Source organism: Myxine glutinosa, chromosome 10 (assembly GCF_964187855.1).
Source record: "Myxine glutinosa chromosome 10, kmMyxGlut1.1, whole genome shotgun sequence".
In the NCBI taxonomy this organism is placed as follows: Eukaryota; Metazoa; Chordata; class Myxini; order Myxiniformes; family Myxinidae; genus Myxine; species Myxine glutinosa.
This window is the reverse complement of record NC_136270.1, coordinates 30,492,957-30,513,394: the sequence shown is the minus strand read 5'-3', so window position 1 is coordinate 30,513,394 and position 20,438 is coordinate 30,492,957. Positions and strand designations below refer to the sequence as shown.

The following is a 20,438-nucleotide window of genomic DNA, read 5'->3' as shown; positions in this document are numbered from 1 at the left end:
CCGATAATAATTCTTTATGAACGCCATAATTTCGACCCGTCCACTTTTAACCCAACCAAGATGCACCTTACTGGGGATTCCTCCCCTAACCTGGCTTGCTTACTTTGGCGAGGTGTGCCTTTCTGGCAGCTCAGTCCCAATTGAAGCTGCTCCATGCACCAGTCAAGCTCTTCTGCAAAGTTCTGTAAGATCCGTAAAACGGCCATATTAGAAAGTCATAATAACAAACAAAATGTTTACATATACACATAAAATTGCTGTGTACACACAAAACAATTTAAACTTTCTTTACATAGAGAAGTGAACGCTCTGGTAAGAGCTAAACAACAGAGGGTCAAATGGGAACAGGAAGAAAAGAGAAATGCGCAGACGCATCATGGAGGTGGTATGTCTGTGTATGTATCTCGTCCAAACACAACGCACACACTTATCCTTCCATCGCCTGTGGAACTGTCTTCCCGAGTCTGTTGTCATGGACTCATCCCAACCACTCATCCCAACCACTCATCCCAACCATTCATCCCAACCTCTCAACTAACGACTCATCCCAACCCCTCATATAACCATTCATCCCAAACATTCATCCCAACCATTCATCCCAACCACTCATCTAACCATTCATCCCAACCATTCATACCAGCCACTCATCTAACCATTCATCCCAACCACTCATCTCACCATTCATCCCAACCACTCATCTAACGAATCATCCCAACCCTCCATCCCAACCTCTCATATAACCATTCATCCCAAACATTCATCCCAACCACTCATCTAACCATTCATCCCAACCACTCATCTCACCATTCATCCCAACCACTCATCTAATCATCCATACCAACCATTCATCTCAACCACTCATCTAAGCATTCATGCCAACCATTCATCCCAACCACTCATCTAATCATTCATACCAACCACTCATCTCACCATTCATCCCAACCACTCATCTAAGCATTCATGCCAACCATTCGTCCCAACCACTCATCTAATCATTCCTACCAACCACTCATCTCACCATTCATCCCAACCACTCATCTAAGCATTCATCCCAACCACTCATCTAATCATTCCTACCAACCACTCATCTAATCATTCCTACCAACCACTCATCTAAGCATTCATCCCAACCACTCATCTAATCATTCCTACCAACCACTCATCTCACCATTCATCCCAACCACTCATCTAAGCATTCATCCCAACCACTCATCTAATCATTCCTACCAACCACTCATCTCACCATTCATCCCAACCACTCATCTAAGCATTCATCCCAACCATTCATACCAACCACTCATCTAACCATTCAACCCAACCACTCATCTAACGAATCATCCCAACCCTCCATCCCAACCACTCATCCTAACCGTTCATCCCAACCACTCATCCTAACCATTCATCCCAACCACTCATCTCAACCACTCATCTAATCATTCATACCAACCACTCATCTCACCATTCATCCCAACCACTCATCTAATCATTCATACCAACCACTCATCTCGCCATTCATCCCAACCACTCATCCCAACCACTCATCTAAGCATTCATTCCAACCACTCATCTCACCATTCATCCCAACCACTCATCTCACCATTCATCCCAACCACTCATCTCACCATTCATCCCAACCACTCATCTAATCATTCATACCAACCATTCATCTCAACCACTCATCTAAGCATTCATCCCAACCACTCATCTAAGCATTCATCCCAACCACTCATCTAAGCATTCATCCCAACCACTCATCTCACCATTCATCCCAACCACTCATCTAAGCATTCATTCCAACCACTCATCTCACCATTCATCCCAACCACTCATCTCACCATTCATCCCAACCACTCATCTCACCATTCATCCCAACCACTCATCTAATCATTCATACCAACCATTCATCTCAACCACTCATCTAAGCATTCATCCCAACCACTCATCTAAGCATTCATCCCAACCACTCATCGAAGCATTCATCCCAACCACTCATCTCACCATTCATCCCAACCACTCATCTCACCATTCATCCCAACCACTCATCTAATCATTCATACCAACCATTCATCTCAACCACTCATCTAAGCATTCATCCCAACCACTCATCTAAGCATTCATCCCAACCACTCATCGAAGCATTCATCCCAACCACTCATCGAAGCATTCATCCCAACCACTCATCGAAGCATTCATCCCAACCACTCATCTCACCATTCATCCCAACCACTCATTCCAACCACTCATCTCACCATTCATCCCAACCACTCATCTCACCATTCATCCCAACCACTCATCTAATCATCCATACCAACCATTCATCTCAACCACTCATCTAAGCATTCATGCCAACCATTCATCCCAACCACTCATCTAATCATTCATACCAACCACTCATCTCACCATTCATCCCAACCACTCATCTAAGCATTCATGCCAACCATTCGTCCCAACCACTCATCTAATCATTCCTACCAACCACTCATCTCACCATTCATCCCAACCACTCATCTAAGCATTCATCCCAACCACTCATCTAATCATTCCTACCAACCACTCATCTAATCATTCCTACCAACCACTCATCTAAGCATTCATCCCAACCACTCATCTAATCATTCCTACCAACCACTCATCTCACCATTCATCCCAACCACTCATCTAAGCATTCATCCCAACCACTCATCTAATCATTCCTACCAACCACTCATCTCACCATTCATCCCAACCACTCATCTAAGCATTCATCCCAACCACTCATCTAATCATTCATACCAACCACTCATCTCACCATTCATCCCAACCACTCATCTAATCATTCATACCAACCACTCATCTCACCATTCATCCCAACCACTCATCTAAGCATTCATCCCAACCATTCATACCAACCACTCATCTCACCATTCAACCCAACCACTCATCTCAGCATTCATCCCAACCACTCATCTCGCCATTCATCCCAACCACTCATCTAATCATTCATACCAACCACTCATCTCACCATTCAACCCAACCACTCATCTAATCATTCATACCAACCACTCATCTCACCATTCAACCCAACCACTCATCTCAGCATTCATCCCAACCACTCATCTAAGCATTCATCCCAACCACTCATCTCACCATTCAACCCAACCACTCATCTCAGCATTCATCCCAACCACTCATCTAACCATCCCAACCACTCATCTAAGCATTCATCCCAACCACTCATCTCACCATTCAACCCAACCACTCATCTCAGCATTCATCCCAACCACTCATCTAACCATCCCAACCACTCATCTAAGCATTCATCCCAACCACTCATCTCACCATTCAACCCAACCACTCATCTCACCATTCAACCCAACCACTCATCTCAGCACTCATCTAACCATCCCAACCACTCATCTAACCATCCCAACCACTCATCTAAGCATTCATCCCAACCACTCATTTAACCATCCCAACCACTCATCTAACCATCCCAACCACTCATCCCAACCATTCATCCCAACCATTCATCCAAACCATCTGTTGTCGAGTCTCTCACTCATCTCCCAACCATTCTTCTTTTATTTATTTATTTTTCCTTGCATACTCCTACAATGGCTTAATCTGCCTTCTTTATCCCATTCTTTTTCCCTTTAATTTCGTACCACAACCCCAACCCTACCTTGACCTCGTGTATGTAGAATGACCCGGGCACAGGTAAGCTACGTGTGTACAATAAATTGTTTTAAAGTTGTAGCGTTTACAGACATGATATAGTGTAGTCGGCCGAACCAATCAGACGACAAAGACTGTGTTCCGTTAGCAAGCGGCTTGCTACCGCTTGTCAAGCCATCCGTTCCGTATCAACCGCTTGCTGAGCGGTCAAGAGAGCTGCTTGGCGAGTGGTAAGCAAATCGCTCGTTCACGGAACACACCTCTGATCCAAGGCAGGTCCCTGAATAATGACGTCATTCAACTGGTTATTCCGTCACTCCACTCGACCACACACACACACACACACACACACACACACACACACACACACACACACACACACACACACACACACACCGTGGAACTGGAAGGTGCGGTTTCACGTTCCACCTTCATGTCGGATGTTCTCTCGGCCGATGCAGACGCTTGAGTGTCGTTTACATTCCACCGCTTCGCAGAGTCGGTTGAGTCCTGAACTCCAGCCGATCTTGTCTTTCCTTTGCTTCGACTCTTCCCTTTACTCTTTGACAGGTGTTTCGTGGAATCCCCCATTCTTCAATTCAACTTCCTCTCACACCAGAACGCCACTTTCCCGATTTCAAAAACTGAAAACTTCAGGTCACTGATATTAGTGATATTCAACAGCGATTTGAAGATTTAAACTGTGACTGTTGCGAATAGCGTTAAAATTAAATAACACGTGCAGCTTCCGATCATTTACAAACTGCCGAAAGCTATTCGTTCTTTGCTCCTTCCGATTCTAGTTCCTTCGCATTGGAGCGATCACTTCAAAGGCTAAATGAACTGAGATCGTGGGGAAGAGCTGTGAAATAAAAATAAAAACTCGACATTGCCGCTGACTATACCGTCATGGCCGTCATAAAGTGTGCATTTAACAAAACGGCAGCCAGAACTTCCAACGAAAATACAGATCATTACTTGAATAATTAAAAACTGGCATAACATATGAATTCACAGCAAAGGTAAACAGTGTAATGCGAGTCCTACCATGAATGCTGTAGCCTCTTCAAGTGATGAGCTATTCTGATGGAAGGGAGGGAAGTCACGCGGATATATTGGTGGACGCAGTCATGAGAAGGACTTCGTGTGGGCCAACTATTCTGTTTTGAAGTTTTTTTTTATTTGATCCAATATGGCTGGCAGACCACGTGACCTATGACGCAATAAATTTTACATTCTCCAATATAATAATTATGATTACGCTCAAGAAATTTGAATCTGATCGGACTAAGCGTCGTACTTGTCGAACTATGACGTCATCATCAACGACACTTATTCCCCATGCGGAGTTCTTTACAATGAACCACATTTAATTTTTTTCCATGGAGCAGTTTCGGAGATATAGAGGTCAAACGTTTTTCGTTTTTTTCCAAGATGGCGCCTGTACCACGTGACCTATGACGTCATATTCATCATTAAAATATTCTACAGTAGGATTTTTAGTGAAATTTTTTTTCCCTATGGTGAACATTTCGTGTCCATGGGACTAACAGTTGCATCCTTTATGTCCCCTCAAACGTATACCAATCAGAGCTGAGGATCTCGTCACATGACAGGGTGATGTGATTATGTCTGATGTGATTATGTCTGATGTCATTACGGCGTACAACAGCTGACTCCACACTCCGCCATTTTAATTCCAATTTAGTTCATGCCCAGCATATCGTCGAACCTAGTCGCTAATATCACAATAGCTATGCTCTTCCTTTACGATTTTCATTCAGTGTGAAACACAAACAAACCGATTGTTAAAATGATCATAAAATATCGAAAGTATAGACGTTATGAATCTTCCAACGACACAGTACTTATAGGCCCGGCAGGAAGGGTCATGTTATTTACCCAACCCTTGTGTGGTATATAGATTACAGTAGATCTTCACTCAGTTCTGCAAGTAAAACTTACCTCAAGGATGTCGAGATTCCTCCAAATTTATTTGTTTAATGTTATAAGCAGCATTAGCGACTGTTTAAAAAGCTAATTATGTGTGTTTGTGGTTTATAATATTTTACAAGCATGGCTACGCCACTGTTAGATTCCGGTCTTGTTTCATACTGATTGGATGAAGCGTACTTGTCGAATTATGACGTCATACTGAAGGCACCGGTGACATGAAAATGAACATATCTTATTCCCAATGGGAGTACTTGACAACACACCATTTTTCAATTTTTCCCATGGAGCATCAATTTTTTCCTTTCAAAGATATAGAGGTGTAACGTTTTTCCAAGATGGCGTCCATACCATCCACGATGGCGTCCAAAAACATTTTCCAGGTGGAGGCGCTCCGATGGTGAAAGTTTCATGTCAATCAGACTAACGGTTGTCGAGAAAATAAATTTTTAAAACGCGGACACGTACCCAATTGATCGCCTAACCCCACTTTTCACTCGATCACATGGAAATAATGTATAGTATGTACACAAATAGACAATTTAATGGTGCCAGTTGAAAGTGGAGGGATTCCAAGGAGGGAGAGGCATTGCATGCTCCAGCTTTTTAACCATGCTTCGGTGGAACGTCTGAGCTGGCTAAGCGATCACATGCTGGTTAATGGTGAACAATCACTATAAGGAGCAATCATAACCCGAAAACCAAGGAATCCTTACTATAACTCACGGACCGGTGTTTGTGCGTGTTTGTCGCGCTACTCCTCCTACAGTTCTGGGCCGATTACATCCAAACTTCCTCAATAGGATCATCATGACCCCAATTCGTGTATAGAGGTATCTTTACACTCGCAGGAGCAGAGGGTATTGCATTTGGGACCGTTTGTCCGCACAGAATAAATGATTTTCTCTGCAACCGTTGGTCCGATTGACAGGAAATTTCTACCATAGGTGCAACTCCACCTGTATAATTTTTTAATGAAAATTATGACGTCATAGGTCACGTGGTATGGGCGCCATCTTGGAAAAACCAAAAAACTTTGCACCTCTATATCACTGAAAGCGTTGCATAGCAAAAAATTGAGACATGGCTCATTATAACGAACTCTCCATGGGGAATAAAATATTGTTGCGGTTTTGGCGAAGCCCGTTCCCTTACCAAGGGGAGATTAAGCCCCTTGTTCTCCTTGGGTCTTCGCAACCGCGAGACTGAGTCGCCACTTCCGGTCAGACGTGGAAAAGGGTTTCGGGACAATTTTCGCACGTACCTAAGTACCCACGCCGCCGCAGAAGCGGGGATCGAGTCTCGCACGAACCACGCGTGATTGAGTACACCCGAGCGGATGGCGTACCACGTGGTCCGTGCTGTTACCTTGCTAATGGAACCCGATCAGAGCGATATAATTCGTACCACGCCAAGTCAATGATGGAAGGGACGAAACAGTCGAATCAAAGGAAGAACAGGTTTAATTATTATGCACAATGATTGGTAGAAGAAGCAGAGACACAGGGCAGTCTTAACTTATGACCCAGACAATAGGCCCGCTCACACTCACAGGGGGATGAAGGAAGAATTGTTCATGCACCGAACGCACCGGCTTTGATCATCCAGGAACAGCTCACCCGGCGTGGCCCCCTGGCAGTCACCGCATGTATCCCGGCGAAGGCAGGCAGGCAGGAGGGAAAATCCTCGCGGCGCGTATCTCAGCAAAAGCAGGCAGGCAGGAGGAAATATACGCACGTCTGTGGCCCGGCACGGCTGTCCTTCACAGCGCGATTAATACAACTGCGCGCTTTCACTTGGGCTGTGACACTCTCATAACTCAACACAGTGCTTCGAACCGATAACTCAAGCTCATAACTCAGCGCATGTCCTCCTCATAACTTGCCTGCCTCCCTTCTTATAACTTATCACAGCGCGTCTCCCTTCATAACTGAGGTGGGGGCTCCGGGCACAGGGTTATATTGGCCCCACCCGAGCCCGCATCGAATGTTCCAAAACCCGCCCTTTGCCGCAGTGGTAAGTCACTCCCCTCAAGCCCTGATTGGCGGCTCGTGCTTACCGGTCACTCCCACTCCTTCTGCCCCGCCTTCCTTCGGCCTTGATCGACTTGTTCAGGCCGGCCTCGTGGTATTTTGCGCCAAAACCCAAAGCATTGAGGCATCATAAGCATCGTACAGGACCTAACTCTCATTGTTCTACTCAACGCAAAACTAAACACAGGAAAGGTCTACGCTTACATTTACTACGAAATAACTGAGCTTAAATGAGGCTATGTGTTGTAATGTAACTAAACTACAAGGGGAAATTAACCTTTATTTGTAAAAACACAAAACTGCAACAATATGTTCATGATGTCAAAGGTGCCTCGATTATGACGTCATAATTCGACAAGTACAAAACTTCATCGATCAGGATGAAATTTCTTGAGCGTCACCTAGGGATAAAATATTGGAGAATTTTTTTCATGACGTCATAGGGCACGTAACGTGGTTTGGCCGCCATCTTGGAAAAACCGAAAAACTTTGCACCTCTGCATCTGAAAGTGCTGCATGGGAAAAATTGAGACATGGCTCATTGTAAAGAACTCTCCATAGGGAATAAAATATGTTAATGATGATGTCATAGGTGCCTCCATTATGACATCATAATTCGACAAGTACAAAACTTCATCCGATCAAGATGAAATTTCTTGAGCATCATATAGGTTTGAAATTTCATAACACCATTGTTACATATAGTTTGAAATGATGTTGTAGGTCACGTGGTTTGGCAGCCATATTGGATAGAAAAATTAACCTTATCCGATCAACACGAAACTTCACAAACGTGATCCCCTACCCTTACATATGCAGTGCGTACATTTTTTTTTTCCAGGTCATATGTCATGTGGTATGGCAGCCATATTAGCTTGAAAGCTGATTTTTTTTTTTTAAATCCGTCTGAAACAGCTTCACCGATTGATGTGAAACTGTCATGGCTGGTGAAAATGTGATACTTGAAAACAGCTGAAGGGATTTAAATCAAACTAGTTTATTTTTAGGACAGTGAGCGAGGGCATCTACCCATTGTGGGACTATGCGGAGGCATATTGGCGACAGTCGCATTGCTCTAGTTTTAATTTTATTTCCGGGAACAATTGAGGCAGCCGGCAGTGGCATATACACCACACAAAAATAAAAGTATGCATAGAACAAGATCGTCCATGTGGCCGGTAGTCTGCTAGTATGGTAATTATAACGACTTTGTATTAACATGTACGTTATTATTCCTCATCCAATGTAGGTTATTATCAAGACAGAGCGTTAGTGCTGCTGAAGCCATGAATAGGTCCGAGTTATGCCGGATGTTTACCAATGCCTTCGTGGAAGTCAGTGCGGGCATGCATTGGCATTTGATCAGGATGCCGGCGATAACTCGCTTGGTTTTCGTGAAAGAACACCATGGGATCTTTAACACCCACCAATGAATGCCACCAGACGAGACATCCTTTTAACGTCCATCCAAGGGACTGCCTGTGAAACACCGACATGATGGCCTATAGCTGGGTAGGGATTCAAACCCAGGCGAGACAGCTTCGAGGCCTGTGTACGTACATCTAGGCCATTCTCCCAGCTCCATCGATCACAATGATATTTTGACTAATCATGCCGATATTGTCACCAAAAGCGAATAAAAAAAAATCTTTCCAAAGTAATTATTTCAATCACAGCGCATGTCGTACAAAACACGTTATTCTTTCACAACATTTAAAGCCAGGCAGGGTATGTTCAGCTAGCAGCAGCTAGCTAGCGCTTGCCAAGCCACCCATTCCTTATCAACGGTTTAGAATGGAGTGCTTGAGCCACTTGGGTGAGCACTCTACAAGAAACTTGGTAACTGAACAAGAAAACATCCTTGGTTGTTCCATAATGGCCCTTTGGGAAAGGAGAAAAGGATTCAGTGGCCCCCAAGGACAGATCAATACAAAGTTGTGCTGCGTTACTACTCGACCGATTATTTATTTATTTTCAAATCAATCTTCAACGGTCCAGTCATTTTGGCTCAGACCAACTCGAGCTGGCCCCACTCTGAAAAGCCTGCTACCTCAGCCCTACAACAAATGTTGTTGGATAGCCCCAAACAGTTCTCTCGAACAAGCCTGTAGCACGGAGACAGCCGATCGATCTCGCAGGAGCGACCCAGAGATCCTCCACACGAGAGAGAGAGAGAGAGAGAGAGAGAGAGAGAGAGAGAGAGAGAGAGAGAGAGAGAGAGAGAGAGAGAGAGACAGACAGAGAGAGACAGAGACAGAGAGAGAGACAGAGAGACAGGAGACAGGAGACAGAAAGAGAGAGAGAGACAGAGAGACAGAGAGAGACAGAGAGACAGAGAGACAGAGAGAGACAGAGAGAGAGACAGAGAGAGAGACAGAGACAGAGAGAGAGAGAGAGAGAGACAGAGGAGAGACAGAGACAGGGAGAGACAGGGAAAGGGCTGGTCCATGGGGACCGGTCGGCACTCTGACCGTGACCGCTCAGCCCTGACGAATCCAGGCAGCAGGGAAGAATGGGGAAGATTTGGCCCAAAGATTTTAACCACTTTCGTTGGGGGTACAACCACCATGAAGAGGCATCCCCGATAGTTGTACAATAACAAATGTTGTCGTGGACACCAATCCATTCCTGTGATCAGGGTTCAAATCTCCCAAAAAAGAAGAAATGTGCATGGATGATATCGGACGTGCAGGACTTTATTTGGGGCAAAAAGAGCGTTACGGAAAAGACATGACAAATCCGTATGTCACGGGGAAGAAAAAAAATCAACATATCAAAAAAAGAAGAAGAAGAAGCAGAAAAGCCATTACACGTCAGCATTCCAGGGAACATGCAAGCTCAATGTAAAAACTATTGGTAAATTCAATAGGAAAAACCACCGTAAAAAGAAGCCGCGTACACTACTGTACAGAACAGGCGATTAACATCCTTCACGTGCCTAATGTTAATACTTGAGTCACTATATTACCCAAAAGCCACTCTAATGGTTCATAAGGAAATCCAGAAACCGAAAGGCATCATGCCAAAGGCAGCCGGCGTCGAGGCTCACTGACCAGAGCGTGCGCCTAAAATTCAGTCGAGTGCTACACCTGGAGAGAAACGGCAAGGAAGATCCGGGATTTGGGGCTGGCAGGTGCAATGAGCCCTTTGGTGAAAAGGCAGCACTCGGTTTGCGTGGGCCCCGTTTAACTTGCTCCGCTCGTCCTACTCATCACCTGCAAACGTCACATTTCAAACCAAAGGCCTGCGCATTTTCTACCACAAATATGCATCTCCATGTGAATCTGAAAATAATTTGAATTTTCTTTCAATAAATCCTTTGTTGGAACAATTACATTCTCTCCTTTTTTTTCTTTCTTCAGAAAAGTCCACAACGACAAAAAAAGAAAAAAGACATGGATTGCTGTGCGAGGCATGGAGCACAGTGTTACAAAAGGTGGTGTTTGGTTACAAAGGAAGGAAGCAGCACAACATGAGCTGCTGGGCAACAACAGAACCAGAATGTGCAATTTTATGCAAATTGGAACCAACAGCCCTGTTTGTATGAGAAAAATTCCAACGAAATGCAGTGCTCGTCGACAAATTGGATCCAATAAAGGAACAAATCGATTAACCTGTCATGTCCCGAAACTCGATAAAAAAATAAAATAAAATAAAACACCTTTAGAGGCCATTTTTCCCCGCAAAGCGGGGGTTGGCCTTTTTCGGGAACCGTGGTTGTTGTTGTTTTTCGGTCCCCTTTTTGAAGCAATGTTTTATGGCCGGATGCCCTTCCTGACGCCAACCCTTTTTGCCGCCTTCAACGACAACCAGGGAATTACCAGTGAACTGGTACTCAATTTGCCGACCTCGGAAGGATGACAGGCTGAGTCAACCCCCCTGGCGTTAATTCAGCGATCGACCGGGATTCGAACCCAGGATCCTTGGATCCTAAGCCGGCACCCTAGCCGCTAGCCCAACACCAGGATATAGCCCCACCGAAACTAGATAGGCATCCATAAATACCACCTGGCCTATCTCATCCAAATGTGTCGGATCAGATGGGTGTGTATGCCGAACCTCACTTGGGGTAAAGTATGGGATTTGCCTTCATCTTTGGCAATGTGGCGAAAAGTAATGAAAAGTCTGGATTTGGACCAAAGCTGCAGCAAACGTTGCCCAAAGAAAGTAAATAAAACTACACCAAAAGATGAAACGGGGGTTCAAAAGCATTTGTAATATGCAGGTGTCAAAACAAATGCGGTTTGCAAAACAAACCAACGGTAAACAAACACAAACGATTACAAACTCATCGTGTAAATGGCAAAACAGTTTTTGAAATAGTGCTTTACGGAAAACAACGATCGCAACAAAATGGCACCACCAAGGAAAGAGGAAGACAGCACACGTCTCTCCCACTCACGCACCTCTCGGATTTTGTAAGACACCTGCCAGCAAAGTAAACGGCACAAAAGACAAGTAATGCTGAATCTGCTTTTGCTAACCGTACCAAACGTGGAAAACAATCCATCGGATACAAATGACCCTCTTCCTGATCAATCAACAAGCCATTTTCTACACAACGGATGATTTCACAACCATTCGATGTTTTTCAAGACAAGACGAGGATAAATTGCACAGAATTTTTTTTGCAAAGATTCCCCATTAAAACGTTCCGAGAAAGAAATATTAACTTTGGTTGTAAACTCAAGAAGTTGCTTTTTCTTCTTTACCATTCAACTTATAACTGGTTTTCCTGTAAACTAAAGTGAAGCTGCTGATTACGACGACTCAACAATTTTGCACCCATGATTTACGTCAGTACGATCATCGTTTTGCTTCCGCTCCTCATGGGAAAGGATGCTTTCTTAAATTTCTTAAATTTTCCTTCGGAAAATGATGCTTTCTCCGCAAAAGCAGATTCGGCACAATCGTCTCCTTCCTATCGCTTCAGTTTAGAGCTTCATTTTAACAGGAAGTATATAGCTAATCAAAAACAGCCGTAATATATCAGCACAGCTGCATCACCAAAAGATTCCCTTTTTGCACCGAAATGCAAAATAACCAAAATTAATCATTCACAATGACAACATTAACCCCCCTCCTCCCCAAACCATCCCCTCCTCGTCACCCCTCCCCCCTCCCTCCAAAGAAAAGGATGGAAAACGAAAATGCGTCTCTCTTGGAAAAATATTATGTAGAAATGTTAATGCCACCCAGGCATGGATCTGGAGACCAAAGTAAAGAATCAGTAGGTAGCTCGTCAATCCCTGGGCAGCGATCCAGCTGAACCAGGGAAAGTAGTAAAGGGGAAACCGACACTTCCGCAAAACGAGATGTGCTGGGCAGACAGTCTAAAAGAACAAGCAAAAAGGGGGAAAAAATTTTTTTACCCAGAAAGGGAAAAAAAATAAAATCAGCAAATAAATAAGCAATGCTGGACTTCACATCCTCACCAGAGATAAGCTTGTCATCAGAATCGAACAGATATTTTTCTTTAACTCCACAACAAAATTACAATCCTAATTTTAAACATGGATAATATCCTTCATGCTCTTCTCAAACCCTACCCTACCTGTACAGACTATCTGTATGGCAATTTGGCCCAGAGTATAGGATGGAAGCTATGGGTGGGCAAGGTCCGTCACTGGATGCACCGGAAGCCTCGTGTAACAGCATCCCAGGAAGACGTGCAGACCACAAGACCCCCTGACTTGGACAAGCTCTAGTTCAACAAAGTCAAGAAAATTCTGATTTATTTCCCCCAACCTTCAAAGTCCTTATAGCCCAGGTGGCTGGGAGCCCTGATAAGGAATATGTAGACAGGAAAACTGGCTGGATGTCAGAATGTGCAACACCCAGGGTGAACTCGTATCTCACACACGCCGAGATCCCCTTTCTAGCAGCATCTACAAAGGGGAGTGAAGTAGAGCAGATACAATTGTTATTTAAAGGGTTTTCAAGTTGACAGTTGTGGTGCCTAAAGCAATAATAACAGAAAAAGGTGCCCAGAAAGCAAGCATCCCTATATCCTACATCCACCAAGGTTTTTGCCATGCATCAAATTTTGAACCATTCTACCTTCACAGGCCACGAGTACAAACGCATACAAATACCTTGGCCTTATCAGTGGGTTCAGGAAGAAGGCCATTGCTAGCAGCACCCCGTGTTACGAGCAGCGAGCCTTCGCTTTCTGTCTCATGGCAGACTTCTCTACTTGTGACCTAGTGGAAGTGAAGTGAGTCAACAAATTTGAACACAAAATGAAACTGAGTACATCGCAAAATATGCAGTTGATGGAACAGATTACTAAAATAATGTGTGTGTGTGTGTGTGTGTGTGTGTGTGTGTGTGTGTGTGTGTGTGTGTGTGTGTGTGTGTGTGTGTGTGTGTGTGTGTGTGTGTGAGAGACAACAAACAATAAATAAATTACAATAAATTACAACAACGAGTCAGACGTATGCAAGCACAGGGGGCTACAGTTGGTAGATTAAAACAAGTTTTCTTTAATATCACAAAAAGGCACCAAATCGAATTAGTAAAATACAATACGAATAGTAAAAATATTATTCATGAGATTTTTATGTAAATACAGTACAATATAATAATTAAATATACTACAAATCAATGTTGCTAGGAATCAGTGCTTGCTAGGATACGGCAGCATGCAAAAAACCGTTATAGGTGACAGTTTGAACATTCGAAGTACAGTTTGATCGAGAGGTAGGTGGTGTGGTCGTGCTGGTTGGTAGATTGATGTATTTAAGGTAAGATGTGCATGATTTAATGATATCATATTGTTGCGGATATGGGATTTGGCCTCCATCCATATCCGCTTGTAAATATTCCCCTATTTCCCCAATACTTCCCAACTATCCCCAATCCCCCATTCCCTAGTCCCATTTTCTGTAAACAACACTCTGTAGCCCCGCCCTTCCCCTATTTCCCCCATTAAATGTCGCACCCAGGTTCACCGCATCTCACGTAGACAACTATAGGACATCTTGCTAGTTATTCTTAGTCTATGTCAGTTAAGGACTCGTTTCCATTAATTCTGACTCTTCGTTGCACCAGAATGTGATTGTATGGCACCGTTAGAAAGTTTAGGACCTCCCAATACCTCCCCGCAGCTCTTCCTCATGGTACAACAACAACTACAACAACAGCGGCGGCGGCGCGGGGAGTGTGCGTCCTCACTCCGGCTTGGTTAGCCGCCATTGAACATGTGCTCCGACGGGGTTACCACGCAGGGGCTCGCTGTCAGCCCCTCGTCAAGGGCGGAGCCCGGTAACCCCCCGCACCCAATGGAAGCGGCGGACCGATTCCATCTGGGGCGGAGCTAACGAGCCGAGGGCGTGTCACTCCCCGCTGGGCATGCGCAGGAAGACGGAGGTGACGTCAGATGCGCCTCAGCTTGGAGAGAAAAGGACGCCACCTTCCGAGCGCGACAATACCTCCCCGCATCTCTGGACCGGACCGTGTGGATTCTGCCCCTGAGCCAAGGTGCACCTTGAGCTATCGACTGCCTGTCCTTCCCAGCCATCAATCCCCGTGTAAGTCAGTCTTGTCCCGTTTGTCTGTGGTCTGTCAGGAATAAGATAAGACTGTGTCTAAGTGCCCATCTTGCTGTGCTTTACCTCTTGCCGTGTAATCTACCCGTTTCTGCATCACCAATATTATATCCTCCTCCGGAGGTCTTGAGAACTGTACCCCTTGTGTCGTTGCATTAATCCCAGCCGTTGTGTCCTTTCCTTCATTGATTTAGCATAGCGCGATTTGGCCAACGTTCGAGTGGAATCGGGCGGGATAGGGTTCTAATCGGGGAGTAACTGTGCGGACGCGGTAATACCAAACCGCTCGGTAAACTAACATCTAACACCGCGTCTGTAACAATTGGTGTCAGGAGTTGGATTCGGACCTGGGACTAAATTTGTTAGGCCCAAATTTTGGACACCAATTGTGTTAGTACTGTAACAATTGGTGTCGAGGAGTGAGATCGGACCCGAAGCGCGCTTAAAGCGCTCAAAATTACAAGTGACCGAAATTTGATTGTGTTTTACAAAAATAAAAACCCGAATTTTGAAAGTCGCGCTATGGCAGATCAAGACGGCTGGGTTCCGGTAGAGGAGAGTGAGGCAGGTTCGATCCAGGACCAAATTGAGGGACATGAGGAGAGCGAAGCAGTGAGGGTGGCAGGTTCGCAAAATAGCGTCGTCGCGCACGAGGTTACGGGCGCGCAAAATGGCGCCTTGCACATGGCCACGGCGACCGCGCCCGCGACCGTAGCAGCGCCGTTGGTGGATTCAAACCTTTTTTTCCTGCAAATGAGGGCCCTTATGGGACAAATGGGAGACCAAATTGGAGGTTTGAAAAACAGTATAGAAGCTCAGGGTGAGCGATTGGAGGGCCAAATGGGGGTAATGAGGGACGAAGCGAGGGGTACCGGTGAGGGATTAAAACATGGGTTAATGGGGGTAGAAAACAGAATGGCCGCTCAAGAGAATAAAATGGAAGGGATGCAAAAGGGGTTAGAGGGGTTAGAAAACAGTATGGAAGGCAAATTGAGGGACATGAGGGACCAAGCGGAAAGGGAAGTTAAACAAATGGGGCAGCAGATAGAGGGGGTCAGAATGGGGGTAGAAACCAAACTGGATGCTCACAGGGAGGAAATGGAGCATGAGGGTGGCATCTGGGCAGGAGATGCAAGTGATGGGAGAAGAGATCAGAAGAGGTGTGAGTGAGGAGGTCGGAGGAGTGCGCGAGGAGGTGAGGCACTGTAAGGAGCGCATGGAGAAGGAGGTGAGAAAGGGGACTGTAAAATTGCAAGGGGGTATAGAGGAGTTGACGCTGGGAGTAGAACAACTGACAGTGGGACAAAAGGAGTTGGGGGACCAGGTAAAGAAGAACACAGCGGTAATAGAGGGTTTAAAATCGACACAGAAGGAGATGAAAAAGGACGTAGGGGTAATTAAAAAAGAGTGTCAGACGGTACATGAGGACCTGACGAGGAAAATGGACAAGGTGGTAGAGGTGATGGAGGTTAAAGAGCGGGAGGTGCGGGAGCACATAGAAAAAAATAAAGTGGAGTTAGAGGAAGAACTTAAGGGGGCGCACGAGGAGATGAAGGAGGTGAAGCAGAAATTAGAAGAAGTGGAAGAAGGGGTGAGCGAAATTAAGAAGCGACGGAGAGAGGATAAGAAAGAGATAAAGGAGGAAGTAAAAGAATTGGTCCAAAGTCTGTGTTCGGATCGTGATGATGTGCTCATTAACCGGATGAGGGATTCGCAGGTGATGGAGGAGAAGCGAAGAGAAAGAGGACCCGGTGTAAGTGGTGACCAATATGGTCGTGCGTATGATGCGCCAGGTGATTTAATGAGCTTGGGGGTCGAGATGGACCCGGGTGTTCGTGAGAGGCCGTTGGAACGAGGGTGCGAGCAAGAGGGTCCGGTGATCAAAGAGGTGCGAGGTGTGGGTGAGCAAGGTTGTGGTGGTATGGAATGGGTAGCGGGTTGCGGAAGTGTGACCCATGCATCGACACCAACAGGGGTAGTTTTTAGAGGGACAGGGGAGGCACGAGAGCCCCTTGGGGGTAATGTACTGTGGGGGCCCGGCCGGTTCGGCCCCGCGCTGACCCCGCAAGGGGTCCGGCAGGCGGGCAATGACTCGCATACGAGGTGGTCCCACAATGTCCCACTCGCGCCGTATGACGGTGGGTAAGGGTGGCATCCCTGCCACTCTTCCCATGTGGTGGGGCAAATGCGCAATAGTTTATGGGGTGTATGGCAGTGAAAACTAGCCCGGGTGGGTTAGGATATGGTGTGTAGGGATCTAGCGAAGATGACATTAGGTAACGTTAAGGTTAGTTAGTGACTGATACCTGTAGTGGGGACGCAGGTAGATTAGTGTGGATTATAATGACGAGGGAGCGCAATAGTTTAAAGGGACGACTGGGAAGCGCAAGTTCAGAGGGGAGTAGTTAGATGAGATGATGCTGTGTGAGAGCTGGACAGGTGTGTGGAGCAGTGTGGAGCAGTGTATGAGTAGTGAGTGTTGTGGATCAGCGCGAATGCGCTTGGGGAGAGAAGGGTGCAGGTGGCACCAGGTGTGAGAGCACAGGTGTGCAAGTACAGGTGTGTGGAATATATGGAGCAGAGAATGAGTGGTGTGGAGAGAGTTGGAGTAAGTGGTACGGAGTGGTGTGCATGGTGCGAAGGTGTGGATGGGGGAAGAGTGGACCCCTTTCACGAGTACCCGGGGCAGGTAGTGTAAGTGTTAGGTAGAGGGTATAGGTAAATTGTGGTTGGATATTGGCATTTGTGGTGCGGTTGCAGAATGGTATTGTGGATGGGTGCATTAGTGTTGTGGAAATGGCTGGGCGTGTAGCCTGTTAGTGTGTGTAGTTGGTTTGGGCACTCCACCACTGTGAGGATGTCGGCCAGGTGAGGCCGCAGGTGGGCTCTGGGAGCCGTTAGTGTCAGTGGGTGCCTGAGGATCCCGGGTGTGGATCGGGCAGCCCGTGCCAGAGAGGGCACTGCGGGGGTGAGAGTGCGAGAGGGCCTTCCCCAGTTAGTTAGGTTAGGGTGAGGAGCAGGTAAGCTCGGGTGGCAACTACGGTGGTGGAGGTGTGCAGGTGGGTAGACCTGCTGGGAGAGCTACACGTCACAGCCCAGAAATTGTGCGAGGGCACCGGGAGATGAATCGGGGGAGTGAGACCCCAAATTGAGAGGCACCACAGATTGGTCAATGGGAATTGGTTTTTAGAACCCATAGTGTAAGTGGGCCAATGGTTTGGCAGGAGAAAGACCCCGGGTAATGTAAAGTTGTTAAAGTCATTTAGGAAATAGTTAGGATTGATGAACCTGTCGCACCATACGCAGCCACTTACCTGAGGTGATGATGATGACTCCACACCTGTGTTTTCTTTGTTCTGTGTTGCAGGAAATGAGAATTGCTGTTGGATTTGTGAGACGCATCACTACGTGGATGAGACATTGGGGTGATTCCATCTCTCCCTCCCTAGGAGGGACTGATGATGAATTAGTGATGGCAAATTTTGATGTTGAGTTGGAGATGGCAAATTTTGATGAGAGTTGGAAATGGCAAATTTGATTGGTTAGGAGGGAGAGAAGACGAATTTGGTTTTCTAATTAGAATTCTAATTTTAAAGGCTAATTCTAAAGGCTAATTCTAAAGGCTAATTCCAAAGGCTAATTCCAAAGGCCAATTCCAAAGGCCAATTCTAAAGGCCAATTCTAAAGGCCAATTCTAAAGGCTAATTCTAAAGGCTAATTCTAAAGGCTAATTCTAAAGGCTAATTCTAAAGGCTAATTCTAAAGGCTAATTCTAAAGGCGAATTCTAAAGGCTAATTCTAAAGGCCAATTCTAAAGGCTAATTCTAAAGGCCAATTCTAAAGGCCAATTCTAAAGGCTAATTCTAAAGGCTAATTCTAAAGGCTAATTCTAAAGGCTAATTCTAAACCTAAAGGCTAATTCTAAACCTAAAGGGTAATTCTAAACCTAAAGGGTAATTCTAAACCTAAAGGGTAATTCTAAACCTAAAGGGTAATTCTAAGCCAAAAGGGTAATTCTAAAGGGTAATTCTAAAGGCTAATTCTAAACCTAAAGGCTAATTCTAAACCTAAAGGGTAATTCTAAACCAAAAGGGTAATTCTAAGCCTAAAGGTTAATTCTAAACCCAAAGGGTAATTCTAAACCTAAAGGTTAATTCTAAACCTAAAGGCCAATTCTAAAGGCTAATTCTAAAGGCCAATTCTAAAGGCTAATTCTAAAGGCCAATTCTAAAGGCCAATTCTAAAGGCTAATTCTAAAGGCTAATTCTGAAGGCTAATTCTAAAGGCTAATTCTAAAGGCTAATTCTGAAGGCTAATTCTAAAGGCTAATTCTAAAGGCTAATTCTAAAGGCTAATTCTAAAGGCTAATTCTAAAGGCTAATTCCAAAGGCTAATTCTAAAGGCTAATTCTAAAGGCTAATTCTAAAGGCTAATTCTAAAGGCTAATTCTAAAGGCTAATTCTAAAGGCTAATTCTAAAGGCTAATTCTAAAGGCCAATTCTAAAGGCTAATTCTAAAGGCTAATTCTAAAGGCTAATTCTAAAGGCCAATTCTAAAGGCTAATTCTAAAGGCTAATTCTAAAGGCTAATTCTAAAGGCTAATTCTAAAGGCTAATTCTAAACCTAAAGGCTAATTCTAAACCTAAAGGCTAATTCTAAACCTAAAGGCTAATTCTAAACCAAAAGGGTAATGCTAAACCAAAAGGGTAATTCTAAACCTAAAGGGTAATTCTAAACCTAAAGGGTAATTCTAAACCTAAAGGCTAATTCTAAACCTAAAGGCTAATTCTAAACCTAAAGGCTAATTCTAAACCAAAAGGGTAATTCTAAACCAAAAGGGTAATTCTAAACCAAAAGGGTAATTCTAAACCTAAAGGTTAATTCTAAACCTAAAGGGTAATTCTAAACCAAAAGGGTAATTCTAAACCTAAAGGTTAATTCTAAACCTAAAGGGTAATTCGAAACCTAAAGGGTAATTCTAAACCTAAAGGGTAATTCTAAACCTAAAGGGTAATTCTAAACCTAAAGGGTAATTCTAAACCTAAAGGGTAATTCTAAACCTAAAGGGTAATAATTCTAAACCTAAAGGGTAATTCTAAACCTAAAGGGTAATTCGAAACCTAAAGGGTAATTCTAAACCAAAAGGGTAATTCTAAACCTAAAGGGTAATTCTAAACCTAAAGGGTAATTCTAAACCTAAAGGGTAATTCTAAATCTAAAGGGTAATTCTAAACCAAAAGGGTAATTC

General features: G+C 44.7%; 2 protein-coding genes across 5 annotated transcripts in view; both read right to left on the bottom strand.

The window, feature by feature from the left end:
- Positions 1-4,557, bottom strand: part of C10H8orf33 (chromosome 10 C8orf33 homolog) — a 48,323-nt gene extending 43,766 nt beyond the window's left edge. For 2 of the 4 annotated variants that reach the window (XM_068127374.2, XM_068127373.2), the window contains exons 1-2: positions 4,051-4,490; positions 104-182 (exon numbers count right to left, since the gene is read on the bottom strand). In XM_068127374.2, the coding sequence (XP_067983475.1) occupies positions 104-182; positions 4,051-4,245 (274 nt within the window). In that variant the 5' untranslated portion in view covers positions 4,246-4,490. Of the gene's footprint in view, positions 1-103; positions 183-4,050 lie in introns of all 4 variants that reach the window. The other 2 variants (XM_078785509.1, XM_068127375.2) reach the window with 2 other exon arrangements.
- A 5,758-nt stretch (positions 4,558-10,315) lies between these two features.
- LOC137434402 (BTB/POZ domain-containing protein KCTD5) overlaps positions 10,316-20,438 on the bottom strand; it is a 50,829-nt gene continuing 40,706 nt past the window's right edge. The window contains exons 6-7 of the mRNA XM_068127365.2: positions 13,736-13,843; positions 10,316-13,528 (exon numbers count right to left, since the gene is read on the bottom strand). Of these exons, the coding sequence (XP_067983466.2) occupies positions 13,496-13,528; positions 13,736-13,843 (141 nt within the window). The 3' untranslated portion in view covers positions 10,316-13,495. The remainder of the gene's footprint in view (positions 13,529-13,735; positions 13,844-20,438) is intronic.